Source organism: Sphaeramia orbicularis, chromosome 6 (genome assembly GCF_902148855.1).
Source record: "Sphaeramia orbicularis chromosome 6, fSphaOr1.1, whole genome shotgun sequence".
NCBI lineage: Eukaryota > Metazoa > Chordata > Actinopteri > Kurtiformes > Apogonidae > Sphaeramia > Sphaeramia orbicularis.
In genome coordinates this window covers 46,198,471-46,225,218 of record NC_043962.1, presented here as the reverse complement: position 1 = coordinate 46,225,218, position 26,748 = coordinate 46,198,471, and the positions used below count along the sequence as shown (strand labels likewise).

At 38.4% G+C, this 26,748-nt stretch overlaps 1 protein-coding gene across 3 annotated transcripts in view; it reads left to right on the top strand.

Annotated features, from left to right (window-relative positions):
• Window positions 1-7,033: 7,033 nt before the first annotated feature.
• The window catches only part of tead4 (TEA domain transcription factor 4), a 39,772-nt gene continuing 20,057 nt past the window's right edge, over window positions 7,034-26,748 (top strand). For 2 of the 3 annotated variants that reach the window (XM_030136945.1, XM_030136944.1), the window contains exons 1-2: window positions 7,034-7,384; window positions 25,563-25,627. In XM_030136945.1, the coding sequence (XP_029992805.1) occupies window positions 7,378-7,384; window positions 25,563-25,627 (72 nt within the window). In that variant the 5' untranslated portion in view covers window positions 7,034-7,377. The remainder of the gene's footprint in view (window positions 7,385-25,562; window positions 25,628-26,748) is intronic. The other variant, XM_030136946.1, reaches the window with a different exon arrangement.

The following is a 26,748-nucleotide window of genomic DNA, read 5'->3' as shown; positions in this document are numbered from 1 at the left end:
TCTGAAAGTTTTTTCCATCATCATGCGTTATATTATTATAAATTTAAGATCTTTGGATGTTGGAAAGTGAGATCAGCATTATTCACTATGGTTTTAATTAAAAAAGCAGATCCTTGTTTGATATAAATTGATTATCAGTAAAATAAAAGACATGATTAATGCTGCTGGAGCAGTTCCAATATCACATTCAGTGTTTATGTCTACAGGTACAAGTGCAAATTTTGTATCAAACTTTATTTAAGGTATCAGAGTGTCCATGTGTGGTTAAAGGAGTTGCATTCTCTCTCTTGAATCTTTAACTTCTAATCTCACTGTGTTGTATACGCATATTTGTGTGTGTGTAAACGTTGTGTGTAGACTCCCACTGGTGCAGCCCAGTGGGACTTGGTGCCAAAGAACATGTGCTCTCAGCAAAAACCCGACAAAACAAACCCGTTCATCTCCCCCGGCGCTCAGCGCGACTTTCCATCGCATGGCCTGATCCCATACTGCTGCCTTATTTTAGACTGTGTTTCCTGCCTTTACATTCCCGACCTGATTAGTGGAGATTGTGAGTAGACGCACACACTTACCCCCACTCACCCAACTCAGACACACACACACGTGTACACAAACAGTCATGTCTCAGTATCTTTGTGAGGACACTCATTGACAAAATGCATTCCCGAGCCCCTTCACTGCCCAATGAACCTGTCTGAAACCTAAACCTGACCCTAACCTTAAACTTAAATCTAAAAGGCTTCACCCTCATGCAGGTATTTAAAGTTGAGATGATTAGTTCCAATCTCCTCCAAAAAGTCATCCACAACTCACACATACACACTATAGCTTTCTTGAGATTTTGAACAACACAACCTGACAAACTTGCCTTTTTTTTTTTAATTTTTTAAATTTTTTTTTTAGTTTTGATTCACATTTCACTCCTGCTGCTTACAGGAATATTGATTGCCCTCCAACCTTTGTCCTCCTTCCTATTGATTGCTGTAGCTGTATTCTTCTTGAAATTTACTTGTATTTAGATGCTGCTGTCATTGCTATTCCTGATGAAAGTGTCAGCTAAATATCTAAAACATGAAAAAAATGAAAGGAATAAACTCCCGCAGAGTAATGAGTTGGCCTCGGTGCCCTGTAAAACCTGGCTCCCCGTTCACCTGGCTGGCATTGTTCCAGGGCAAAGGTGAACAGAGACTCAGCTACCTGCACTTCTTATAGAGTTTGCTTCTGTGTGTGTGTGTGTGTGTGTGTGTGTATTTCAGTTTGTGTATATCTAGAGGAAGGCTGTATTGTTTTGTGCAGTTTGTGTTTTTATGAGTCTTTTAGTTGCATATAAACCTGCTCTAATGCTTTCTGTGTGTGTGATGTATGCAAGTGTATGTGTGTTTACCTGTTTATTCAAGCGTTTTTATTTTCTTATGGTGTGTTGACTGTAGTGGGTCTGTGTATTTATGTGTGAGTATGTAGTTGTGAGTATGTGTTAAGGGCTGGGGGGCAGTTGAAGGGTTACGTGGCCCCCTGACCACAGCACCAGGTGGGGGATTATCCAGTAGATCCAGAGAAGAGGGGCCTCGCTGGGCAGTGGGGGGTCGGTGAGGAACTGGGCTGAAAAGGGGAGAGAGGGAGAAAGGGATGATGGGGGAGAAGGTGGATGTGGGTTGTTGCAAGGAATGGCTTAGGCTAATTAACCTCCTGGATACTTCGACTAAGAGACCAGGCAATAAACTAATGCACACAAATCTCACAGTGACCAACAGTGGCACTGAACTGGTGTTACACTATGATTTCAACCAACTAGGGAAGCAGTGGTAAAACGCATTAGTATGACTTAGCTTTCATATTTAATTTAGAAGTTTGTTTCTTGTTGGCTCAGTCAACCAGCAGGCTCATGATCAAGATTAGAGCTTATTTGATTGTGTAAGAAAAATTGCATAAGATTTTAACTAGCTTGTTCATTTTTAACCAGCGTGTGTTTAATTCAGAAAAGCTGATGAGATCTGCTTTTATGTAACAATTTGGGGTGTAAGAAAATAATGGTTCTGCAATATATCGCGATATTTCATTTCACGATACTGTATCGATATTCAAAATTACTGTATGGATATTTTTAGGTATTTATTCAAATGCAGATATCGTGGAGGTTCATTATTGTTTTTTTGTTTTTCTTTTTTGTTTAGATTTTATTTATTCTTATTTAAGACTCTTTTATTCAATGATCTTAGTTCCTTTGTTGGAATTGCACTAAAATACTGTTGTGATGTTAGTTCTGAACTAACAGAATATGAACATTTGGACAGGATCTTAAACTGTAATGTCTGTAAAACAGAATTTCAGTTTGAACACAGGAACATTTTGTGATATAGCATTAGATCCTGTTGTGATCAAATAAAAACGTGTTTAGTATTTGTGCGTACTTCGGGTGTAATTAAATTCTTCAAGGAAATAATTGTTTAAAAAAAAAGAAACAAACCAAAAATCCCCTTTTAACAGTATCATGATATATCGTTATATATTGTATTGGGACCCTAGTATTGGGATTTGTATCGTATCGCCAGATTCTTGCCAATACACAGCCCTAGTAACAATATTCATTCTTTAAAGGAGTGATATTTTGTTAAAAAAAAAAAAAAGGAATTATGCATTTTAAAACATTTCCCTGTGGTCGGCATAAACTGTAAATGCTAAACTTGGGTCTGAATTCTTCATTAATTCAACTCCACAGGTCCATCTTCAATCCTATTTCTGAGTAATGGCACCAGAAATATGGTTTTGAGCGCTGGCCCTTTAAATGCAAATGAGCCATTTCACACCCCACCTCCTTCAGGATGTTGACTGTGCTGCTCTGTCCCGTTCAACCATCAACTGAACATTTTAGGTAATCAACTCTAAGTTTGGACATAGTTTCAGTATGGACTACAACCTCGGAGAAATGTTCGTCAGAAGTCTTGACCTTATATGTGCAATCGTCGTGACGTAATTATTTACTAACAAATAAGCAGGAATTAAGACAGATTGTAGAAATCCACTTGATTTTTGCCAAAATTAATATAAAGATAGCTTTGCTGCACCTGGAGGGTTCAAATTCAAACTTTTTGAACTATTAGGGTCCCCAAATACACAAATAAATGTACCAAAGACTAGCCTAATAAAAGTGGGTTTAGCTAAATATGACCCCTTTAAAGACAAGAAGCTTCTGTTTCAGTGGTATTGAGTCTGTTTGTTTCATTCAATGCTAATAATTTGATTGAAAGGAGCAGAGAAATAACTTAACTGACTGAATCTTTTGGTAATGTCATTGCCAAACAGTTGTTGTGAATGTTACATTCACTCACAGATGACTGTTTCCACCTGTCTGACTGTTTGATAGTGGATCTACTGTAGTATTTGCTGGAAAACAGTTGACTAAAGCAGTTTTTCTATCAGACAGACTCTGTCTATCAACATTATTTACTTATTTTGTCACTTTTGCAGACAGCACCCTTACTATTTGCTTCACCAGCTTTTGATGTCGTAGCATCCATCCTCTGATTAACACCTATATCCTTCTAAATAATATTTAAATAATTTATTTTGTTGGCCTTTTTTGTTTTTGTATGCTTTAAGGCAGTTTGTGGAGATATACATGGAACAGGACTCAGCTGTTCTTCAGATTGATGGTTCTTTTCATTGTACTGTTGCTGAAAAAGTCATATTATTTTGACTGTGTGGAGTTGGAATTGTACAGGAGACAAATTTTTATCTATTTCTGTCCGCACTTGATATTTTTAATGATTACCAAATGTAGGCTGTAAAATTTTGGAAACAAAGCTTTGGTATTTAAAGTGATGTCTTCTAAAACCAGAAGATATTCACAAAATTAGCAAATCCTTGTCCAAATCTATAGCTTAGAACCTACAAAATGATGCATGTTTTAGTAGACAATGTCATGAAATCATGTCAAATCATGGGAGTCGTTATTTTCACCACCATTACAATGATGTTTACAAATGAGGTAATGTATTATTGTAAGTGTTATTCGCATTACATTTAGTGTTGTATATTCAGTCCATGTCATTTAATTGTACTGAAATAGGCCTAGCTGAAAGTAACTTTACAGGTTAATGTTTGTTAAGAGGACCCTGCACCACTTAGAAGTCGACAGATAAAAGTAGTGCTTTCAATCAATAAAATTACAGGTTTCTTTCAGTTTTAAAAATGTTCAAATCATTTAATTGAAATATGACACCATTTTCTTGTAGATATTTTAATGAGGACATTGCACATATTATACCATAAAGACCCAGTGCTACTTTTGTGGCAGTTCTCAAATGAATTTTTCTTTAGATTTCACCTTTCTTAAGTGATTTATCACTATTTATTATAATATTATCCTCTGAATTTTGCATTTCTCAGTGAAAATCATGTATTTTCGTGTATTTTCCTTTATATGAACATCATGCAGATGTTCATATAAAGTCAGATTAAAGACGAGGGCTATTATATCAGAAACAGAGAAAACTGAAAAAAAAACTGACTTTTTCACCAAAGATATCAACACAAAAACAAGTGTCTCAATCTACTGTCATTGATCAAACTCCATGGGTTTTACTGATGAATCAATGCTGTAGAACAGAGGTCACCAACACTGGTCCTCAAGAGCTACTATCCTGCGTGTTTTAGATGTTTCCACACCTGACGGGTCATTATCAAGCTTCTGCAGAGCTTGATGATAGGCTTATCATTTGAATCAGGTGTGTTGGGGTTGGTGACCCCTGCTGTAGAAGATGATGTTGTTTCCATGTTCACTACGGAGCCTCTGAACGTCCAAATGGGTCATATCTGATGATCACAAAAAGATGACAAACTGCATTTTATCTCAATTATTAACATGTATTAGTGTTTAGTGGATTAACAGGTATTAAATATTTTAGATCAGTAGATGCTTTTGGTCGCCGGTGGCTGTTTGGGTCTTTATGGGTTAAATCTTTAATGAACAAAGAAATTGCTAGAGAATGTTTTTCTCATATTCAGTGAATCATGTACTGTAAGATGATGCAGAACAGTGGCTCATATTAAAAAGGTCATGGGGTTACTGGGATGGGAGTTGGAAATGAACCTGAAATGTTAACTTACTGTTTGATAAATCCTCTATGTAACCCAGACCCTTCTTAATCTGTTGTTGTTTTCTAGCTGTAAACATCTCAAATTTCAGTTATGTTGAATATCTACTAGGTGATAGTAACTCATTTCTTTACTCCGGCCGGATGCTTCGCAGGAAGCGTTGTGGAACATCAGGGGGCTCAAAGGAAGAGTGAGTGGGGGAGTTCGTCTGGATGGAGCTTCTTACTCACTCCATACAGAAGTGACTCACTTACCACATTACTGTAGCGCATTTCCCATCATCTCCTCTTAGTATTTTACCCTGGTATTCCCTCTATACATAACATGCTCATGGTTGGGATTATATGATGTGATGGTCACTGCTTTTTCTTTTGCTTTTTGCCCTCTTTTGGACAAGGAGGTGTCCTAGTTCCACAGTGGCAGGAAAATGGCTAATGACAAACACAAAGCACTGTTTGTCCTGACTCACAAATTTGCAAGTTCTTTCTTCACCATGTCCTACCACCCATGCCCACTTCCATTTTTCTAGTGCACGTCCGCCGAGAGGAAGCGCTGGGGCCAACGTCTGTCTCACACTCTCCACCCAAACATATAAGCTCTGTGTGCACATCCTAAACAACTTTGTGAGTTGAGAAAACAGGATATGAATCTGTTGATGGACATTATTCAAGTCAAACATCCATATCTCTGTGGATTTAACAGCCATCAGACAGTGTTTTATCATAAATTGTCAATGGAATGTCAATCTTTTAATTAGTAAGCCAGTGCTACTCACATCCTAAAACGAACAATTTGATTAAAACCATAGTCAAATATGTATGTTTTAAACTAGTCAGCTATGGCACTGATGAGCGACCAAAAAAGCCCCCTGGCTTTAATTTCCTGGTATGAGCCTTCTTTGCATGTCTGTAAATGATGATCTCACTTTAATGTGTGTGTCATTTGTTGACTTTTGGTTCCTCTTATGCCCCCTCCTCTGTCTTTTGCCATTCTACTGTTATCTCAATAGTAGATGCCACTTTTTATGGAAGCCCCGTTGTCATTAATGACCTAAGATGCTTTCACTAAGTCAGGATTAGCGGCTGTGTGACTGGTACAATCATCTACTACAATGTTTACGTTACACTGGATAAGTGCACAGGTTAATTTGGTGTTTTGACGCTAATCTCTAGGCACACAGTCTGCAAAATTCCTGGAGGTCTTGAGCATATGAAACCTAAACATAACTGAAATCATATACTTGGACTGCAACTTGAGTGGTTGTTTTCATTGTCCATTAATATGTTTATTATTATCACAGTGAATTGATTATATATTCAATACATACTGTTAGTTCTTTTCATAGATACACATATTGTTTCATATATATATATATATGCATAACTGATTTCATGGGTAATACATACTATTAATACTGTTAATATTGTTCGTAGATGTACACTATCACATACTGTTAATACTGCAAATTTGCGTCTATTGATCTTTAGCTCTAGTCATATGTTCATTGTAAAGTTGTAACATTTCTATTCTGTTTTATTATCTTATTTTTATTTTTTGTCATTATATATTCTCTCTGTCTTATTCTTGTAGCACTGGTGTTTTGTTAATATTGTTGCACTGACTGGAGTAGCATAATGAGAATAAAGGCTATTCTATTCTATTCTATTCTATTCTATTCTATTCTATTCTATTCTATTCTATTCTATTCTATTTGTTGTCTGGATTATAACTAATAGAAGATTTCAGGGTATCTTTGAACATCTTTTAGTTATGGCCCAAACATAAAGAAACCCTAAAATATTTTATCTGGGAATCTGTCTGGGAATTGAATTACCAAATTAACATTAAAATAAACGGTACAATTAACTGGGGATTAATTCTAGTTCTAATATATCCTGTGGTTGACATTCATCTCTTTTATTTCTTTTAGAACCATCCTGCAGCATCCAGACCCATCCCCGTCACACCTGTGGATTTCACACAGGCAGGTCCACGGTCCACTCCCTACAGCCTCCTCCTCTTTCCTGCACCTCCTGTCCCTGCTGGTGACTCTCCATCTCAGCTCTGTGGTCCTGTGACCTTCCTCCCACCACGTCTGCGGAGTGGGTGCCGGCTCCCTCCCCCAGGGGTGGGAGTGAGGAGCTGGGGGATGCACTCGACAAACCCCTGGAAAATGATGCGGAGGGCGTGTGGAGCCCCGACATCGAGCAGAGCTTTCAGGAGGCGCTGGCAATCTACCCACCCTGTGGCCGCAGGAAAATTATCCTCTCTGATGAGGGCAAGATGTACGGTACGCCTACCACAAGTCTTGTTGTACTATAAGTACTGTGTGCATAATCTTCTTTGCAATACAGTAAGCATCATGGGAGCAAAACTGACATTTGAGCTTGTTACAATCACTGTTTATTAGTCACATGTTCTGGTTAATAATATAAATCTCTTTACTGGACACTGAAGGAACCAGAACTCCACCTCCCTCAAGCTTCAGCAATCTTCAGAAATGCAAATATTATAGTCACAATAACAGGAATGCTGAATAATCTATGAATTAGCATGAATTAGTAACCCCCATATCAGTATTAACATTGTGTAATATTTTGAGTAAAGGTAAAGATTATGCAAAAAAATCACATTTTCCATTTGTTGATAAAGTAAATCCCCCAAAACAGCTCAGCAATATGTTTGTATATAAGGTTCATATGTGTTTGTCATCTAACTGAAAACAAACTATGAGCTCAAGAGTTCAATATCTGGTTTAACCTGAATTATTTTAGTTATTTGTTTTCTTAGCTTTTCTGTCAAGGTGAACATTGCTTAAGATAAACAAGTAAAAGAGAACAAGTAAAAAACATGTTGAAGTTGCATTTCTAACTATTTTTAGTGCCTGCCAAAGTTCTTCCAAAATTAACCTATGATTAGGTTTAGCAAGCCTTTGCAAAAGTTTTCACTGATCTGTCGAGTGAATTGTACAGTGAGTTGTTAATGAATGATAAATCTGCTAATAATCTGTAATTATCTTGTTGTCACTAAATCACTAAACCAAAACCAACAAAAGAAATAATCCTTCCAGAAATAATCATCCAGTGCTGCACAGGTTGACATATTTTTATTGCACTGAACACACCTGCTGCATCTTAAATACATTTAATTCTTTTTAAACCATCCTAAAAATGTTATGAGTGTCTTAAATATAAATCATTAATTGTAGTAGTCATATTTCTGATATTTGTACATTTTTCTACAAGTGGAAATAAATGTCTGTTTATGGAAAATGCCACAGAGACTGGGCGAGTTAGATAGTGATGATCGGTGGATAAAAGCTGTTTTACTTTTGGTGTTTTATTAAAATGTATTTGAGTAAAAAAAAAAAAAAAAGCAAGTTACAGACTGTCCACATACTGTACATGCCTTTACTTTCAGTCACATAAAGACTATATTGAACCGCAGTGAGTCAGTGCACATCTGCTTTTTGGTGGAACACAAACAAACACTTCACTTCCACGCACTTCCCACAGTAAACTTCATTTCATATGGTCAGACAATTTGTTTCACATACTCCCCCCCACCGCGAAACACACACACACCCGTTCACCACCACTCCTCATGTTCATGTTTCACATCACTCCTGTTTCCTGTACAGCTGTCAGGCCTACTTGGACCCATAGCGTACAGTATGATGGCATGATGTGTCAGAGACAGGCGTGCATACTCTCTACCATTTCTCTTTTTGTCTTTGTTTCACAGTTGCCTGCGTGTAAGTAAAATAACATGCAGTAAAGGTCCTACATGAAATTGTATTGTCGGTATGGGTCCTACATCATTTGCTACAGAAGCCCCTAATGTCTTGATCTCCTAAATTAAGATAAAAACAATAGAGCAACCCATTATAGACAGAAAGAATAGTTCCAAGTCCATCCAACTCCTAAACCATATCCATATTTAATTTAATGCTGGACTTCTTTGAACTGATCATATAATATACAGGGTGGGGAAGCAAAATTTACAATGAACATTTAGTTGTTTTTTCTCAGCAGGCACTACGTCAGTTGTTTTGAAACCAAACATATATTGATGTCATAATCATACCTAACACTATTATCCATACCTTTTCAGAAACTTTTGCCCATATGAGTAATCAGGAAAGCAAACGTCAAAGAGTGTGTGATTTGCTGAATGCACTCGTCACACCAAAGGAGATTTCAAAAATAGTTGGAGTGTCCATAAAGACTGTTTATAATGTAAAGAAGAGAATGACTATGAGCAAAACTGTTACGAGAAAGTCTGGAAGATACTATTAAAGAAGAATGGGAGAAGTTGTCACCCGAATATTTGAGGAACACTTGCGCAACTTTCAGGAAGCGTGTGAAGGCAGTTATTGAGAAAGAAGGAGGACACGAAGAATAAAAACATTTTCTATTATGTAAATTTTCTTGTGGCAAATAAATTCTCATGACTTTCAATAAACTAATTGGTCATACACTGTCTTTCAATCCCTGCCTCAAAATATTGTAAATTTTGCTTCCCCACCCTGTATATATATTATAGAGCTTCGGAAAGTATTAAGTGATTGCCCCAAATTTCAGGAACTGAACACTATTGGAAACATATGAAACATGATCAACATGAAGATGAATGGTCACAAGTCATCAAACAAAGTTGCGTTGCTTATATTTCTGGACCAGGAGTGGCATGAAACAGCCAAGAGCAATGTGAACAACTGTTGAAGAGCAGGCCAAGACGCATGAAAGATGGGGCTGAAAATCAAGGCTATTTAACCAAATTTTGAGTTTAAGATATTGTGTTGCTTAAAAAGTATTATGAACTTATTAGCTTTATTTGAAGTCTGAAAACACTGCAATTTTGACCAGTTGTCATTTTCTGCAAATACATGCTCAAAAGACAAAAATCTTTAAAAATATCAGTATCTTCTAGAATAATAAAAAACATTCATCTCACTTGAACACATACCTATAAATGGTAAACCTGATGGGCTCTTGAGTTTTTAACAGTGCTCTATATATAATTTAACTATGGGTCTTTTCTCAGTGAATCTGTTGGTAATGTCAATGCCAAACAGGTGCCGTGTATGTGAGGTGACATTTCTCCACGATATTTCTCTTGCTGAAAGATGCGTTCTAACAGATGACGAGTGTGTCCTCCTGCCTGACTGTTTGATAGCGGATCTGGTCATTGGAAAACCGGGTGGACTGAGGTAGCTGTGCTATCAGACAGGCTCTGTCTGTCATCACCTTATTTTGTCACTGTGCCAGACAGCTCCTTTAACTGTTAGCTTAGCCTAGCCTAGCTTAGCCACCTATTGAGGTCATGGCCATCCTCTGATCAGCATTTAAACCCTTATAAAGCCTGTAATAATAGATGTGGATTGGGGGCGGAGGGGAGAGGGGCAGGTGGCTCATTCTGTGCCACATGGAAGGGGAGGGGGGGCTGAATGGGCAAAGGTGGTGGCGGGTTTTTTTGGCAAGGCAGGCACTGAGGTGCCCCTTCCTCCCTGTGGGGGTCAGGGGCAGGTGATGCGCGCCAGGGAGTGCGTTGGCCCGCTAGGAATGGCATGTGTGCTTGGGAGCCCGGGGGTTCAAGGCAGCTCGCTTGTAACCCTAAACCAGAATAGACGTTTACCCTTTGAGCGCCTGAGGGGGAGGAGGGGGGTGGACAAATAAACACCAAGGTGGGCTGCGGTGTCTTGCATGGCCTCTGGCTCAGCAGAACGCTCTCACACCTGTCTACAGTGCATGTTTATGTGTGTGCACGAAGGTATAGGATGAGTCTTTGTGCTTCCCTCCTCCGCTCCACTGCTATTTCTGTGCTTTACCTCCCTCACATCAGTCTCTTACTCCCTCTTGCTTTTTGTCCTTTATGAACAACCTCCTCTCCACCCTGTCAGTCTGTCAGTCGGTTTAGTTTATTTGAATTTCAACTCACCTCCAGCTGCTCTCTGAGTTCAACCTGACAGCCTTACAGCAAAGCCTGTTTTATGACAGAGAAAGGAGGCAAGACTGAGCCTGAGTGTGGCCCACGTTGGCCCCATTGCCCCCATTGCCCCGACCAGCCCTTATCGCCCCTGCGGCTCTCCCCCTTTATCACAATCCCTAGGGTCACAAGTGGCCAACAACTCAAGTCATTCAGGCAACCACAATCAATGCAAAGCCACTTTGAAGGTCTTAAGTGTTGTTAAGATTGTTAAAGTGCTGATGGCTGGTCTTAAATCAGGTAGCTAAATCAAATATCAGCTGAGAATATCTTTAAAGGCATACATGAAATGGTGAAGTGATGACTTGATTATTTTCTAAATGTTATTTGGTCTCCTAGCAAGAGCTAAATATGGATATGTAGACCACTCTTGGCAAAATAACGTGTCTCTTGGCCAAGAGTGACATACTCTGAATTTTAGATTGAATTTGCATCTCAGGAATGAATGTCATTCTCTGCAAAACAATATGATATTGAGTCTCTGAACAGCAAAACAGAAGGAATATGTAAGGATTGTCCTCTATCCATTCTATCCTTGTAAATTCCTCAATTGAATGGAATGTTTTTATCACATATACTGCGTACATTCACCAAATTTTTTCCCATAATGTTGTGCATAGCCCTGGTCCTCATGCTCATTACTCAACAGACCTATTAGCTCGCTTATTAGGGACGGTGTCATGGATATTGTGGTGGTTATGTGCTCCAGCAGTAATTCGACATGCATCTGCCAAGGAAAACATTTCCTGCCTTGTGTGGCTCTCTCCAAGAGATGTGCCCTGTGGTCTGACCAAAGGACTCATGCTGCAATAATGGAAAAACCGTCTAAAACTTGTAGTACAGTGGAAACCAAAGTGCTGACAGCTCTCAGTAGAAGAATGTGACACAGGAGATTTACTTCCAGAAAGTCACTGATGTGCCAGTTTTGCAATTGATAATATCTGTTTATGCAGACTTTTTTTTATTGTTATTACTTGTATTGAGTTATGATAAATCATGTGTGCTGTCAGTACTGGAAGTGTAAAAAAATTTGCGAATGCTTATTGTGCTTATTCACATGTTGGTGCGGGCAAATCATTTACAATTACATACTGAGTTTCAGTTTCTCTTCTCTCGAAAAATAGTTTAGGTCTATTATGAATTACAAAAAAAAAACTAATAATTCGATGACAAAAAAAGAGTCGTCGCAGCTCAATTGTGAGAAGTGCTTATTTGCAAGAAAAAAGTCTTTAGAAACCAAAGAGTAACATGTAGAAGTGCTTGTACTGTGCATCATGCTGTATGTCCAGTGTTTTATGCAGCTGTTTGGTTTTGTCACACTTGATTTCCCCACATCTGTGAAAGGAGCACTTTTCTCACATTTTAACTCCCCTAACTTCCTGTAAAAAGCTGTGGTTGGTTTAGCAGATAAAATCAACAAAGCTTCCTTCAATAATGGCATGTTTTTCTGTCAGAATGAAGCATAACCACACTCTGAATCATGTTTTTAAGCTTTGTTTGTGCAACCTGTCAACCCAACGTCGTTTTTTGCCAGGCGTTACAAATATGTTTTTGTCTCAAGCGATTCTCATTAAGAATGTAATGTAAAGGTCAGTGGAAAACAGCAGAGAGTCCTCACCCAGGTACAAACTTTGCCAGTAAAGTGAGAGATTCACCAGAGACCTTGATCTGCTGACCTTTGAAGAAGCCTCAAGGGGCTGTTTTAAAGAGTTTTCTTTCTATTACCATGCCTCTGTTTTCTGCTTCAAAACATGGGCTTCTGCAGTATCTACTATACATTAAGAAAGGAGGTGATAAATCTAAAATAATCACAATATTTTTCAGAATATTCTCAAATGCTGCCAGTACTCTGTCCATAGGAGTCATGCAAATAAGGATTGTTTAATTCTGATAAACCCATCGGTTCATTCTCTGACTGTTTGGTCTGTAAGATGCTAGAAAACAATGAAAAATGGTCTTTCCCAAGCTTAACCCATAAAGACCCAGTGTAACTTTAGTGGTAGTTCCCAAATGATTTTTTTCCTCTATATGGAACATTTCTTAAGTGATTTGTCACTGTTTATTAAAAAATAACTCTCTGTATTTTTTATTTTTCCAGTGAAAAATCAGGTGTTTTCCAATATGTCATGGACTAATCATACAGGCTAAATGTTCATAAAAGCCCAGATTAAAGTTGAGGGTTATTATATCAAAAACATAGAAAATGGAAGAAAAAGTGACTTTTTCAATAAAATATATCATTAACTGAACATAAAACAAGTACTTCCATCCACTATCATTTATCAAACTCCATGGTTTTTACTGGTGAATCAATGCTGTAGAAGATGACAGTGTTTCCATGGTAACTACGAAGCCTCTGTCCAACTGTATTTTACACCAATTATGTATATGTATTGATAGGATTAGTGGATCAACAGGTTTTAAACTGTTTAGATCAGAGGATGGTTTTGGTTGCTGTTGGATGTTTGGGTCTTTATTGGTTAAAATTATGTCCTCAATTGTATTGTTTGGCTCAAAAACCAAAGTATTAATTTTACTGTCCAAGATTAAAAAAAAGTTGCTTGAGGCAAGTAAGTTATTATAAAAAAAAGCTGCTGATTAATTTAGTAAGTAACAATGAAGTGACAAATCAATACAGCTCTACACTGCAGTCAGAAACTAAACTTAATGTAGTATTTAATATTGTCATTTGAATTAAGTACTTCAGAATATGTCATATGCTATGGTTAATGTTCAATGCTGAAAGACTTTTGAAATTTGTCCTTTTTTAAAAAGCAAAATGGTTTAGGTAGGAATATATGTTACTCAAAGAAAGGACAAATACTTTGTAAACTCCTATATCAGTCTACATTTCACTGCACTCATTGATGAAAAGGTGGTTTGTGTTCTGTTAATGAGGGACACCCACGTTGCCAGAGTATTTCTTTGTGGGTTGTGGGTGAATATGACCCTCCTACCCTTTAGTCCAGACACAAACCTTCAAGCTCTAATGAGATTTGATTCTCTCTGGAAGTTTTCAAGGAACCCCTGCTGATTATTTAGGCCTGGAATCTTTAACTCTTTTTCCGTCTTTATATCTCCCTCTCTCTGTCTCACAGTGTAACCAATAAGACATGGTGAGTAGTGACAGCCATGTAACAGAGCTGTCACTGTCACTTTATCTAGACATCTCAGATCAGGAAGGTGGAAGTAGAAAGATCCAAACAGGTCAAGTGTCTGTTAATCTTTCTGTGTAATTAATGTATGTTGAGCCTTGTACAAACTTCCTCAGTATAAATCTTTTTAATTGTGAAGACGTGGCAGATTGTGTTAATATAACATGACATCTGTTAAATTTACTCCTCTGCTAGACATACTATACTTTGTCAGAATAAGGCGTAAACCTCACATTTGGCAAACCTTATATTTGGCTCAGTCCAACTGGTTATAATGCTAATGATAGTTATACAGCAGGAAGCTGTGTTTTTATGACACCTATGACAGATCCTGTAATCAGAGATTAGGCTGCATACAGTGTGTTAATGAACAGGGAGATGAGAGGGTAACACTTAAATGTACTGATTCTTTATTTACTAATAATTAAAAACTACCTACAGGATTACTGTGCACTATGTATGAAATAAAGTCAGTAATTCTGTGATTGCATTGAGTCTAACAGCAGCAATTTCAACATATCTGCATTATATGTAAATAGATGCTTTTGTAAACTTGATTCTTAGTTGTTGAATTATACAGTTCCTTCTGAACCAGTGTTTCACCCCTTTTCATCATCATGAGCCTCCTGGGGGCGGGAAGTTGCCATAGACATAACATACTGCTTGATATTGATACTTATACAGACTAACACCCCCCATTTTGGTCTCAGCGCCCCTCTCTCAGCTTTCTCGTTGCAGACACCCCCCATGGTGTCCCAACACCCCCTGGGGGGCTATGTTGCCCCTCTTTAGAAACACTGCTCTAAACAAACTGCCTGGAATTCCAAGCATTAACTTGGCAATTTTGGCAATCTTCTAAAATACAATAAAAACTTGCTAAGTAATACATGTTTGTATATTGTTAAACCTTTTGAACCTTTTATTTAATAGACAAATATACAATGAAAGCAATGTATGTAATGAAGGAATGTAAGGAATGAAAGGAATGTAGGTCTTTGCAATTACTACAAGATTCAGGGATTCTTGGAAAATCTCAGCGTGTAAAGGCCATGGGCAGAATTTGCATGACCATCAATCTTCAGGTGACACCTGGTACCTGAGAAACTGTTGTGCTAACATGATGAATATCGCACTGTGGGTGCGGGAGTACCTTTGTCATTTATCACAGTCTGCTGCTGTGTTCAGAAATCCAACCTAAACCTGTCAGTTCTGTGCAGAAATGCTGATAACTGCACCTCTCAGTATCTGTGATGGTCTAGGGGTGCATTATTGCTCAGATGACTGACCTGCATATGTTTGAAAGTGCCAGCAATGCAAAGCTATAAAGTGCCAGGCCTCATTCTGCATGAGTTAAAACAGTAAGGCTTCATGGTCACAGTACACTTTCTTTATGTTAAAATTGCATTACTCTTACTTAAATAAATACTTTTAATTCTTTTTCTTTTGTTTAGTCAGATGAAAACCCGATGTTGGGCCATTAGATATACCTGCACCTCTGTCTATCTCTGTAGATTTCTGATCTGCCGTCAGAGCTGTTTTCAGAGTTTAGTAGGCTGTATCCAGGGTCCATTAGAGGGGAAATAACACCCAGCCAAGACATTCCTGCTGCCTAAATGTGACCTTTGTTTTCATGTACAGACACAGTGGGGCATATGTGCTGCACAGGAAACCGTATGGATGGCAGATGTGTCTTCAGAAAGGATGGCAGTCTGCATACACAAAGACATGTAATGTAGGTTATAGTGTACACTAGAGGTGGGCAATATATATCACCTATGATAATGTTGTAAATGTTGATATTCATACAGTCTCGAAAAGAAAAACAAACGGACATTGCATAGACAGTAAAGGAGAGTTGCATGAAAGTCCTCAGTGGCTGAATGCGTGCCTCCGAAGCCAATCAGCGGACAGGATTCAGTCTCGTGGTGACTCGGCGGCACCCAAACCTCAACACTGTCTCACATGGAGGAAATATGCAGGAGTCTCCTGCCTTAGTGGATGACTGCATAGCGAGACGTGGGTCCACATCACAAGCCTGGAAATGGTTCGGTTTTGACAAGACTGATGTCGGTCAAAATAACGTTATATGCAAACTGGGGTGCCATAAAGGGGGGGTAAACTTAACAAATTAATGGGATCCTGCATTTGTGGGGGGCCCATAGAGTAGTAGAGGGGGTCCAGTGGATACAAGTTAGAAGTTGTGAAAATTTCATGTAAGATCCGCTGTATAATAGAGACATAGAACCCAGGAGTCGGACACCCATCTAAATAACTACTGCCCCTACCCCACGTACATACCCCCCCACATGTTTTGCAGATGTATGAAGCACTTTAAAAACAAATAAGAGCTGTTGTTCTATCCTTAGATATCCTGGTAAGTAAGTAGAGATTTTCAGCATTTTTTAATTTAAAAAAAAAGAAAGAAATTCACATTTTAAAGGATATCCACAGATTATTATTATCGGGAAATTTAAAAAAAAATTTAGATTTTTTTTTTTTTCCCATATTGCCTACCCCTAGTGTACACACACACATTGACCAAATTTGACCAAGTATTACTTAGCAGTTGGACAATGATTCTGTCAAATATACATTTAGATGTAATTTAAACGTCTGTTTTTGTAATAGAACCAAGTACCTTATGATTATTCATTGTTTAAAAAGAATGGATTATGTTCATAGGGGAGCTTTTGCACAAACAGAACATGGACCCACAGAGTGATGTTGAAGCAGCAGATGCAGGACCCGGTGCAGATCAGTCACTATATAGGAATGTAAGGAATGTACGGGGCTGACAGAGAGACACAGAGAAGGAGAAGGAGAGAGAGAGTGCAGTCCAGGCCAGTGATGACCGCAACCCATCAGGGAAGGGCAGATTTACAACAGACGGGCTGTGCGTTGACTTTGGAAGGGACGCTGTGGGTTGCCTCCACTGACCCCGTCCACCTCAGACTGACCTCAACACAAAGAACAGGCCTGAAAAGGGGCAGATAGTAAGGCCATTAAGACCCTGAACATGATACATAGTTTTGATTACAGGGTTTATATCTGTATTGTATCACTTTGATTACACCTAGAGAGATCCATTTTAATTCATTCTTCATTTACTATACAGGGGTGGCCCAATCGGAGTAGTTCATTACACTAGAAAGGACAATAACTAACATACTTAGGTATAATACATACATAATACATTATAAACAAACACATCACAACCAGCCAATACACTCATACTGCTCCGTGACAGCCACTAGAGATTTCAATAGAGCAAATGAGATAAGTCTGTCTAGCAATTAAACACATGCACACTTGTGTTTTTTCAAAGAAATACCTCATAAAGTTTTATGCTACTGTATAGCAGCAGTGGAATCATGTATGTTTTTTATGGACTTGGGTTAGAAATTGTGTCATTGTTCAGTTTAAGACCAAGTTTCATTGATAAAGTATATTCCTTTAAGAAGTCATAACAACTGATCTTTTTTTATGATAGGAAAGTTTGCACATTTGAGATGTGTATTCTTAGTATCCTTTGCATCCTGTGGCACATTTGCTTATTTTACTTATTTATTTTAACTGGTTTACCCAGAGGTTAACATTACTCACATTCCTCTGTTTCAGGGTTTTCTTCACTGTTAAAACATGCATGTGCAGCATTTTTGTTCTACATCCAAACCAAATGAAGTAGGGGAAAAAAAAACTAGACTGTATGAGTTCTTCACCATTTTTGGTGATCATGACAAATTCCAGTTCAGATCCCTTACTGTTGTCTCACCACTTTTATTTTGTGTTTTTTTTTCTTCCACACACAAAATTGTAAAGGATGACTTCTAATATTTCTTGAGTTTGATCTGAAAAAAAAAACACCTATGTTTTCAGTTCATATTGTAATGACCAAAGTACACTGAACAAAAATATAAACGCACCACTTTTGTTTTTGCTCCCATTTTTCATGAGCTGAACTCAAAGATCTAAAACTTTTTCTGTGTACACGCAAGGTTTATTTCTCTCAAATATTGTTCACAAATCTGTCTAAATTTGTGTTAGTGAACACTTCTTTGCTGAGATAATCCATCCACCTCACAGGTGTGGCATATCAAGATGCTGATTAGACAGCATGATTTTTGCACAGGTGTGCCTTAGGCTGGCCACAATAAAAGGCCACTCCAAAATGTGCAGTTTTATCACACAGCACAATACCACAGATGTCACAAGTTTTGAGGGAATATGCAATGGTCATGCTGACTTCAGGAATCTCCACCAGAGCTTTTGCCTGTGAATTGAATGTTCACTTCTCTACCATAAACCATCTCCAAAGCTGTTTCAGAGAATTCATGAAGAAGACTGTGCGAGGAAAATGGTGGTCACACCAAATACTGACTGGTTTTCTGACCCCCCTGGACCACCCAATACAGTAAAAGTGCACATTTTAGAGTGGCCTTTTATTGTGGCCAGCCTAAGTCACACCTGTGCAATAATCCTGCTGTCTAATCAGCGTCTTGATATGCCATACCTGTGAGGTGGATGGATTATCTCAGCAAAGGACAAAGGAGAAGTGCTCACTAACACAGATTTAGACAAATTTATGAACAATATTTGAGAGAAATAGGCCTTTTGTGTACGTAGAAAAAGTTTTAGATCTTTGAGTTCAGCTCATGAAAAATGAGAGCAAAAACAAAAGTGGTGCGTTTATATTTTTGTTCAGTGTATATTGTGAAAAGGCACAGCTTTTAGTTTAATTAATAACATAATTCCCCAAACCCCATGAATCACCTTTAACCACAGCACGTCAGCTCACAGTAACCCAGGGGATGCCCTATCTTTGAAAGTCTCTGTGTCATTATTTAACTTCGGGAGTCTTCCCACTTATATGATTACTTCAAGGGAAAATATTCTCTATATAGATATTAGCTTTAGGTAATATTAAGTCACAAATTATAATGGAGCACAAACCCTCACTACACCCTGAACTGTGTAACACCCTGACTTTGTTGTCGCAGTGGTCAGTCACTTGTCATGCACTTCAGAATTCTTTCCAGAATCATATTTCCCCCAGACATGTCTGTGACTGCAGGCAGTGTGATAAACAACATCAAACTGTAGAGCAGTGGGTGATGGTATAATGTTCCTACTGACTTTCCTGCAGCCTTTGCTGGCACAAGTTCACTGTCTGTGCAATTCCCATTGGATATCATGATCTCATCGCTGTGTGACTGAGTCCCCTCTCTGATCTCATGGGTGTGTTGGAGGGTATTTTTGATGGGCCCTGCCTCAAGCACACACTCTAGGAGTGGCAGGGCATCTGATACGTGAACATAAGGCAATGTGTCTTTCACAGCCCATTAATGAAGCCGTTTAATGCTTGCTATACATACCTGGCTGATTTTGAAAGGGAGTCCCATCATATTGATAAACCACTCTTCTCTCTTTTGCTCTGTCAAAGATTGAATACTCTTCAAAATCATTATTTGTTGAGAATCAAACCTCATACTTTGTTATAGCAAGCAAAATTGTTTGAACATGCACAAAAAGCTAGAGGAAAGCACCTCACAGAAAAACTTTGAAACTATAATTACTGGCCCCTTCATGCTTATGCTTCAGGTGATGAGTTGATGAAGTTTAAGAACAACTCCGGCCCAGAAGAAGGCTTAGGAATCCATTATACAGTATTATTAAATGTGTCTGACCACCAACGTAAAAACAGGCTGTTTTCCCAAATTCATAGAAAGTTTTATTCAGCTGTGGAGACATGCTCATGAATCTGTGTCTACTACTTTGAAAATCCCTATTGGATGCACATTGTACATCTTACTGTACACTCACTGAAGTTTCCAGAAGATAAATTGCTGGGAACTAGTAGAACTTGCTGTTGTAACGTGTGGAACTTGATACAGGCAACTAAGTGTTCATTTGGGGTCAAGTACTGTGAGGACTTGGACAAAGCTCTCTGTTCGTCTTTTCAAGACTTTGATTGGGAGGAAATGTGGAACACTTTCTTAATCCCTGGGGAATTAAAGAAATATGCATTTAGGCACTCAAACAATCGGCCGGCGAGTGCACCTCTCGATAAACACTAAACGGTTGAGGAGTTACAGCCCTGAGAAGAAAATAAGATTGAGGCAGAATGAATGCTGCAACTGGGGCTGAAGAGTGTGTGTCAGTTTATGCCTATATCTGTGTGTGCGACTGTGTGTATAAACTGAAGTAGAAAGCATTTGAGAGAGAGGTTTAGCCCACAAAAGCCTTGCACAAAAGACAGTTCTACCGCTGTGTGTGTGTTTTAGGGGCCTGGAACTTTTTGAGAGTAAATGCTTTTTCCTCTTTTTTTTTCTTTTCTCAACAAACCAACACTGAATCATCCATTGGTTCACTGGTACAAAGCCCCTCCATTTTCAGCATCACTTTTAAGATCAAGTTTTTGAATAGAACTTTACATTTAGTGAATTATTTGAATACATTTTTGACTTATCTAATTTGAAGTTCAGTTGCTTGTTATTATTCTGATGGGTTTCTGTAAATTGGCTTAGACTCTGGTTTTGACCAACTGTCATGAGATAACGTTTTTTGTTGTGATCTGGCGCTATATAAATAAAATTTGGTTGACTGAGTGATTTGATTGGTTTTCCTCTGTAAGTCGCTTTGGAAAAAAGCGTCTGCCAAAAAAAGAGCATTATCTACTCACTATCAAACCCCATTTCTTGTAAAGTTGTCATACTTTCTTAAATGCCATAAAAGCAGAACATGTGATATAGCTAGTGAATGTTTGAGCCTATTTTTAGCATACCCGCCGACAAGCCGTAAGCTATTGTCGCCATGTGGCGTCCGGCGTCTGTCGTCGTCTGTTGTCCGTTACAAAAATTTCAATCGTCTTCTTCTCCGAAACTACAATTCCAATTGACTTCAAACTTGGTATACAGCTTCTTTACGATGATGTCAACAAAAGTTAGTGAAATTATTTGGATCCGGATCTGATTCTGGATTTGGTGCCACTTTGAAAAATTTCCCCATTATAAGAGATAGGAAGTGGATCGATGCAATAACTCAGTAAATATAAATGATATCCAGTGTAAATTTCTACAGTCCAGCCATGATGGGGAGATGACCAAAACATAATGACCACATGCTGATCAGGATCTTCTTCTGGATCCAGGAACTTACGGAAAATTTAACATGGGCTCTTACGGGGAAAAAATTTCAATCGTCTTCTTCTCCAAAGCTACTGTTCTGCTTGACTTCAAACTTGGTATACAGCTTCTGTATGATGATGTCAACACAAGGTATTGAAATTATTTCGATCCGGATCTGATTCTGGATTTGGTGTGACTTTGAAAAATTTTCCCATTATAACAGATAGGAAATGGATTGATCCAATAAATCAGTAAGGATCAATGATATCAAGTTGGAATATGAATTTTTTGCAGATCTGATTGGAATATGACCAAAACATGGGCTATTTCTGTAATAGAATAAATACACAGAACTGGGGGATAATAAATGGCATCTGGATACATTTCCCAAAGCTTTGAATTTGGCCGGTAATCTACAGGGCCATTGGTCCTATTTTTGGAAAAACATTTTTAGTTAAATGTGCCACAGAGGAAAAAGACCATCCAACAGTTCATCTGTGATGGAATGGGTGTGCATTACTGACCAACGCATGGCTCATTTGTATATTTGTGACCATTTGAAGATCTATAATGGACTTTTAGAGACATATGCTACCAACAAGTCAATGAGTTTTCCCAAAAAGTCCATGTTAATTTGAGCAGGACGATGCCAGGCCTCAATTCAACTGTGAATTCTCCCCATGGTGGGATCAATAAAGTCTTATCTTATCTTTTTTGCAACAGCGTGGCTTCATATTCAGACAGAACATGTTCAACTGTCCAGCCTGTTCATATCTGTGTCCTACTGAAAATATACGAACATCATGGAGGACAATCAGACAAACCGCAGAGCAAGAATGGACAAAAAATTCACTTGCAGAGGTGCAATAATTACTATTTTCAGTTCCCAAATGATGTAAGTGTGATGAAAAGGAAAAGAGATGTAACAGTAGTAAACATTCCTTTCAACTTTATTGAATCTGTTCCAGGTATCAATATCTAAATGTCTTTATAGAATATAATTAAGTTGGTCAGTGAAAATGTTTTCTTTGTATGTAGTTGAATAAAGGCTCAAATGAAATAATAAATCAATCAATAATTTCTTAATGTCCCAAGTTTTCAGAAAAGGGGGTTTGTGTATTACTGCTTATTTAACACGTGACTGAGATATAAGAGTAAAAACCTCAGTGTTCACTATAAATTCATTGCTGAGTTCTATGTGACAACATGATTAAAAAGAGTAGGCAACATGAGCAGGGAGATGTTCAGATGATTGATAGGTTTTATCATTTTAGAGGAGAATATGGATAAAAAGAAAATGATTTTTCAAACCATCCACTGATATCCACTAATATTCACAGATTGTGTATCCAATTAAAGGGTATTTTAAACGTTGGAGAAAATAACAGATTCCCGTAAATGTCATGATTTAATTAGAATTCTGTGTCTAAATGCAATCAGAATGTCAAATCCTAGGAAAATCTTGGCTGTTCTGTGGAAGCTTCATGTCTGAGGGAACTACCAGCATGACCGTTTTCATCACAGTCTGCCTGATTCACACGAGCTCCGGGGGGTGTGTGGGGTGGGTGGGGGTGGGGGGTGCAGTGTTTTGCATTCCGTGCAAAATCTGATCACTTTTATTGGCTGACAGAATCGCTGATAGAGTTCAGTCAGGTCTCAGGTTTCCGCTTTTTACCATTTGGGGTCAGTTGATTGGACAGTTTGCAGAACGTTGTGAGGTCTGACCCAAGCGTCACTATGTGAGGAAAATCTGACGGGTTTGTACCAGGTTGTGTGTCGTGACTGATCTATGTGTTAATTCACATGGAGCTGTGGTGCCAAGGGAAAAATGACCGTGTTTAAGAGGTGGTGCAACGTCTTGCAAACTCTTCTAAGATTTTGTGCATGTGAGTGTTTGGTATACATGTGCTGGTTCGTGTATGTTGTGTGGGAGAATGTGTGCTATGAATGAGTGTAAGAGTCATGGGCTTCACTTGTGTGTGTGTTTTATCTGTGTCTTGTATTGTCTGTAAATGTGTGGATCTATAATAAAGGGCTTTAATTAAGAATTAAAGAATTTAGCCCATCACATGACAAGAAACAGGAAAAATGTGAATTGCAGATTTAGGGGCGTCAAAGTCATTTTAGTTCTGGGGCCACATTCAGTCCAGTATGATCTTAAGTGGGCCAGACCAGTATTATTATAACATAATAACCTATTAACAAAAGTCCAACCTTTTTTTTTTTTTTAGGTAAAAGTAAAAGTAAAAGAGCAATTTTACCAACATTATGCCTGAGTTTATAGTTTACACATATATATTACAACTCACAGTGGATCTACAGATACACAAAACATTTGGCAACAGACAGAATGTTGGTAAAATTACACTTATTTTTATGTTCTTAATTAAGATTATTTACTTTTTTGTGAAAGGATAGTTTGTAATTGTATGCATTTTCATCATGTAATTGTACTTTTTTCACAATAAAACAAAGAAAAAAATGGGAGGTGTCATTATTTATAGGTTATTATGATAGTATTTTACTTGTTCAATCCATTTGAGATTTAATTGGTCTGAATGTGGAACCTGAACTAAAAGGATTTTGACACCTTTCAGTTTAATTTTTCCATTTCACAAATTCAACCTACGGGTCAGAATGGACCAGTTTTTGGCTCAGGAGCTGCATGTTTGACACCCCTGCCCTAAGTTAACATCCCCAAAGTGTTGTTTCATGCCACCAACAGTCGAAATATAAAAGATATTTAGTTTAATAGTAGTCAATAATCTTGTAATTACTAGGACATAAACACATTTTCTGTCTTTCAAATACATGTTGAAACGAGCTTCACTTTAACATAATGTGTAGTATGTTTGCCGGATCATCCACCAGTCTTCTTATTTCTACATCAGTTCAACTTCATTTTGAATACCTATTGTTTTTTCACCTTAGCCTTAAACTAGAGTTTAAGAAGGTGAAAGAAGCCACATGACCATTACCCTCTTGTGTAACTGGAGACTCTGGATGGGGAACAAGCCTGTGATTTACTGAAGGCGTAAAGGCATATTCCATAAACATTGACACACACACCAGCTGCCTGGCGGGCTCACCAGACTGGGCCCCCCCTGGTCACTGGCCTGTGCCGTGTCTGCCCTGAGTCCGGCCGGGGTATCGCATGGCTGCAGCCTCCACCTGCTCTGCCAATGTGACCTGTCTGTCAGCGGTGGCAGGGGTCACACTCAGACTGATGCAAGCTCTCCCACAGACAGATGTATATACTTAGTAATATACTTACACTTGCAGTTTTCAGTGATGACAAACTGGACAGTCTCGACTTTTGCACTCAGCACGTGTCTTTGCAGACGAATATGTGCGTATCGCATTCAGACTTTCAGGCAGTTTATTTTGCCAGATTTGAAGTTAACATGAATTCATTGTTTGTAGTTTGAGTTTTAGTAATTCCTGTACACCTACAATACCTTCCTGGAAACTTCCAAAATCATATGTCTGTGAATTATGTCATTTTCTGTGGTCCAGCTGTGAAATATTGTCTGTCCACTCCCTCCAAAGGGGGCTGAACTGACTTATGTCCATGCTTTTATGCTGGTTCTTCTTCGTTAATCTGCCATTGACAGAATTTTGTATTTTTGTATCACTAATTCTCTCATGCACTAATGTAACTCTTCATCTACCAACTCTAGCAGGCCATGCTGGCTCACAAATCTATCTTAAGACTAAATAACTCAAGATATATTTGGGCAATAGCATGTTAAGATAAGACGGTAATTCTACAAGAATAACACTATCATTATCACTTTCTGCTTTCACCATCTTTGCATAAATATGCTATGAATTACTGTGTCTCACATCTCTTACATGAATTACACGAAGAACATAATAAATCCATCAGACATAGGCTGCTATAGACCATTATTCCGACCGCACTCTGTGGCGAGTTTATTTGTGTTACTTCACATGACTGCTTAAGATCTGTTCTAGTTTTATCTGTCAACAGTTTAGTTTTGTTAACACTGAGCTGCTAGGATATTATCTGATACTATTAATGGTTCATTAAATGAAACATACAGCCAATAAAACACAACATTTCTTGTGGGTGTGTGTGGGGTTGTTGTCTCTTTTTTAATGATGAATTGCACAAATTTGAACTGAAATTAATTAATTAAATTAATTTAACATTGTGTTGTTTTCTGGACCCTTACAGGACGAAATGAGTTGATTGCACGGTACATCAAACTTCGCACGGGGAAGACGCGGACCAGGAAGCAGGTGAGTCCTCTGCAAAAGCCACTTGTCACAACCCCTATTTTTAAAACCCCTCCAGAAAGTCCTCTCCTGTTGAGTGATGCCTCAACACCCTGGGTAACCCCCCTCACCCCACTCCTCTCTCTGGAGGTCTAGAGATGACGATTGATTTAGGGCTAGGGCCCAATGCACAGATGCTATAGGATCGTATGTCGGTGTTGTTTCTTCACCACCTCATGGGCTGGGTGCTTGTTAGAGGGGGAAAGAAGTCAGGGAATATGGTAATCTGGATGGGAGACTTAGGCGGGATGGGCAAGGGATTTGGAACTCTATCCTCACTACGGTATTCGATATGGAAGAACTGATGTATGGGCAGTGATGGATGTGGAGAGTTGGGGTCCCTGCTAAGTCATCTGGCAGAGTCAGTGTGGGAATAAAAAAAGAGATGACTGGAGATGAGTGGGGTGGGGGAGCAAAGAGGGATCAGAGATGGATAACATGACAGATGGAGGAATAGAGGGACCCCTGCTGGATCAACAGAAGTGAACAGTAGAAAATACGTAAGAACATTTTAAACAGTGACAAAAATAGGATCAACAACTCTTTTTTGATTGGCTTAAACATAAAATATGTGGTTCATACAAATCAGACGCATGGAATGAAATGTGTAAATAATAAAAATAAAATAAGGGGAAAACCAGGATACAAATTCTACTGTATTTTTAATGAAATGTATGTGATATGATGAATGGAATTGCTTTTAAACAGGTCAAAACTCTAGCAGTTTCTGGCATATAGACCAATTTAAAGTAATGTGTTCGATTTGTGGGTTTCAATGGGATCATCATAGCAGACATTTCAAACAGCATCTAAAATAGGTGGGTATGAAGGATGAAAAATGAGAAAATGTGAAAAAATTGCTTCACTTGAAAGCGGAGGTAGTACACGGGCCTCTGTAAATGGGAATTGTCTGAATTGTGAATCCAGACGCACCAGTTTTGGCCAAAACATACTGTCAGTAGTAGGAGGTAAACTTTGGAATAGCCTGCCCCTCCCTATAAGAGAGTGTCCTACATACAACACTTTTAAAACTCACTCAAAACAGTGGCTCCTAGAAAACCAGAGATGCACTTATTTTTAATTGA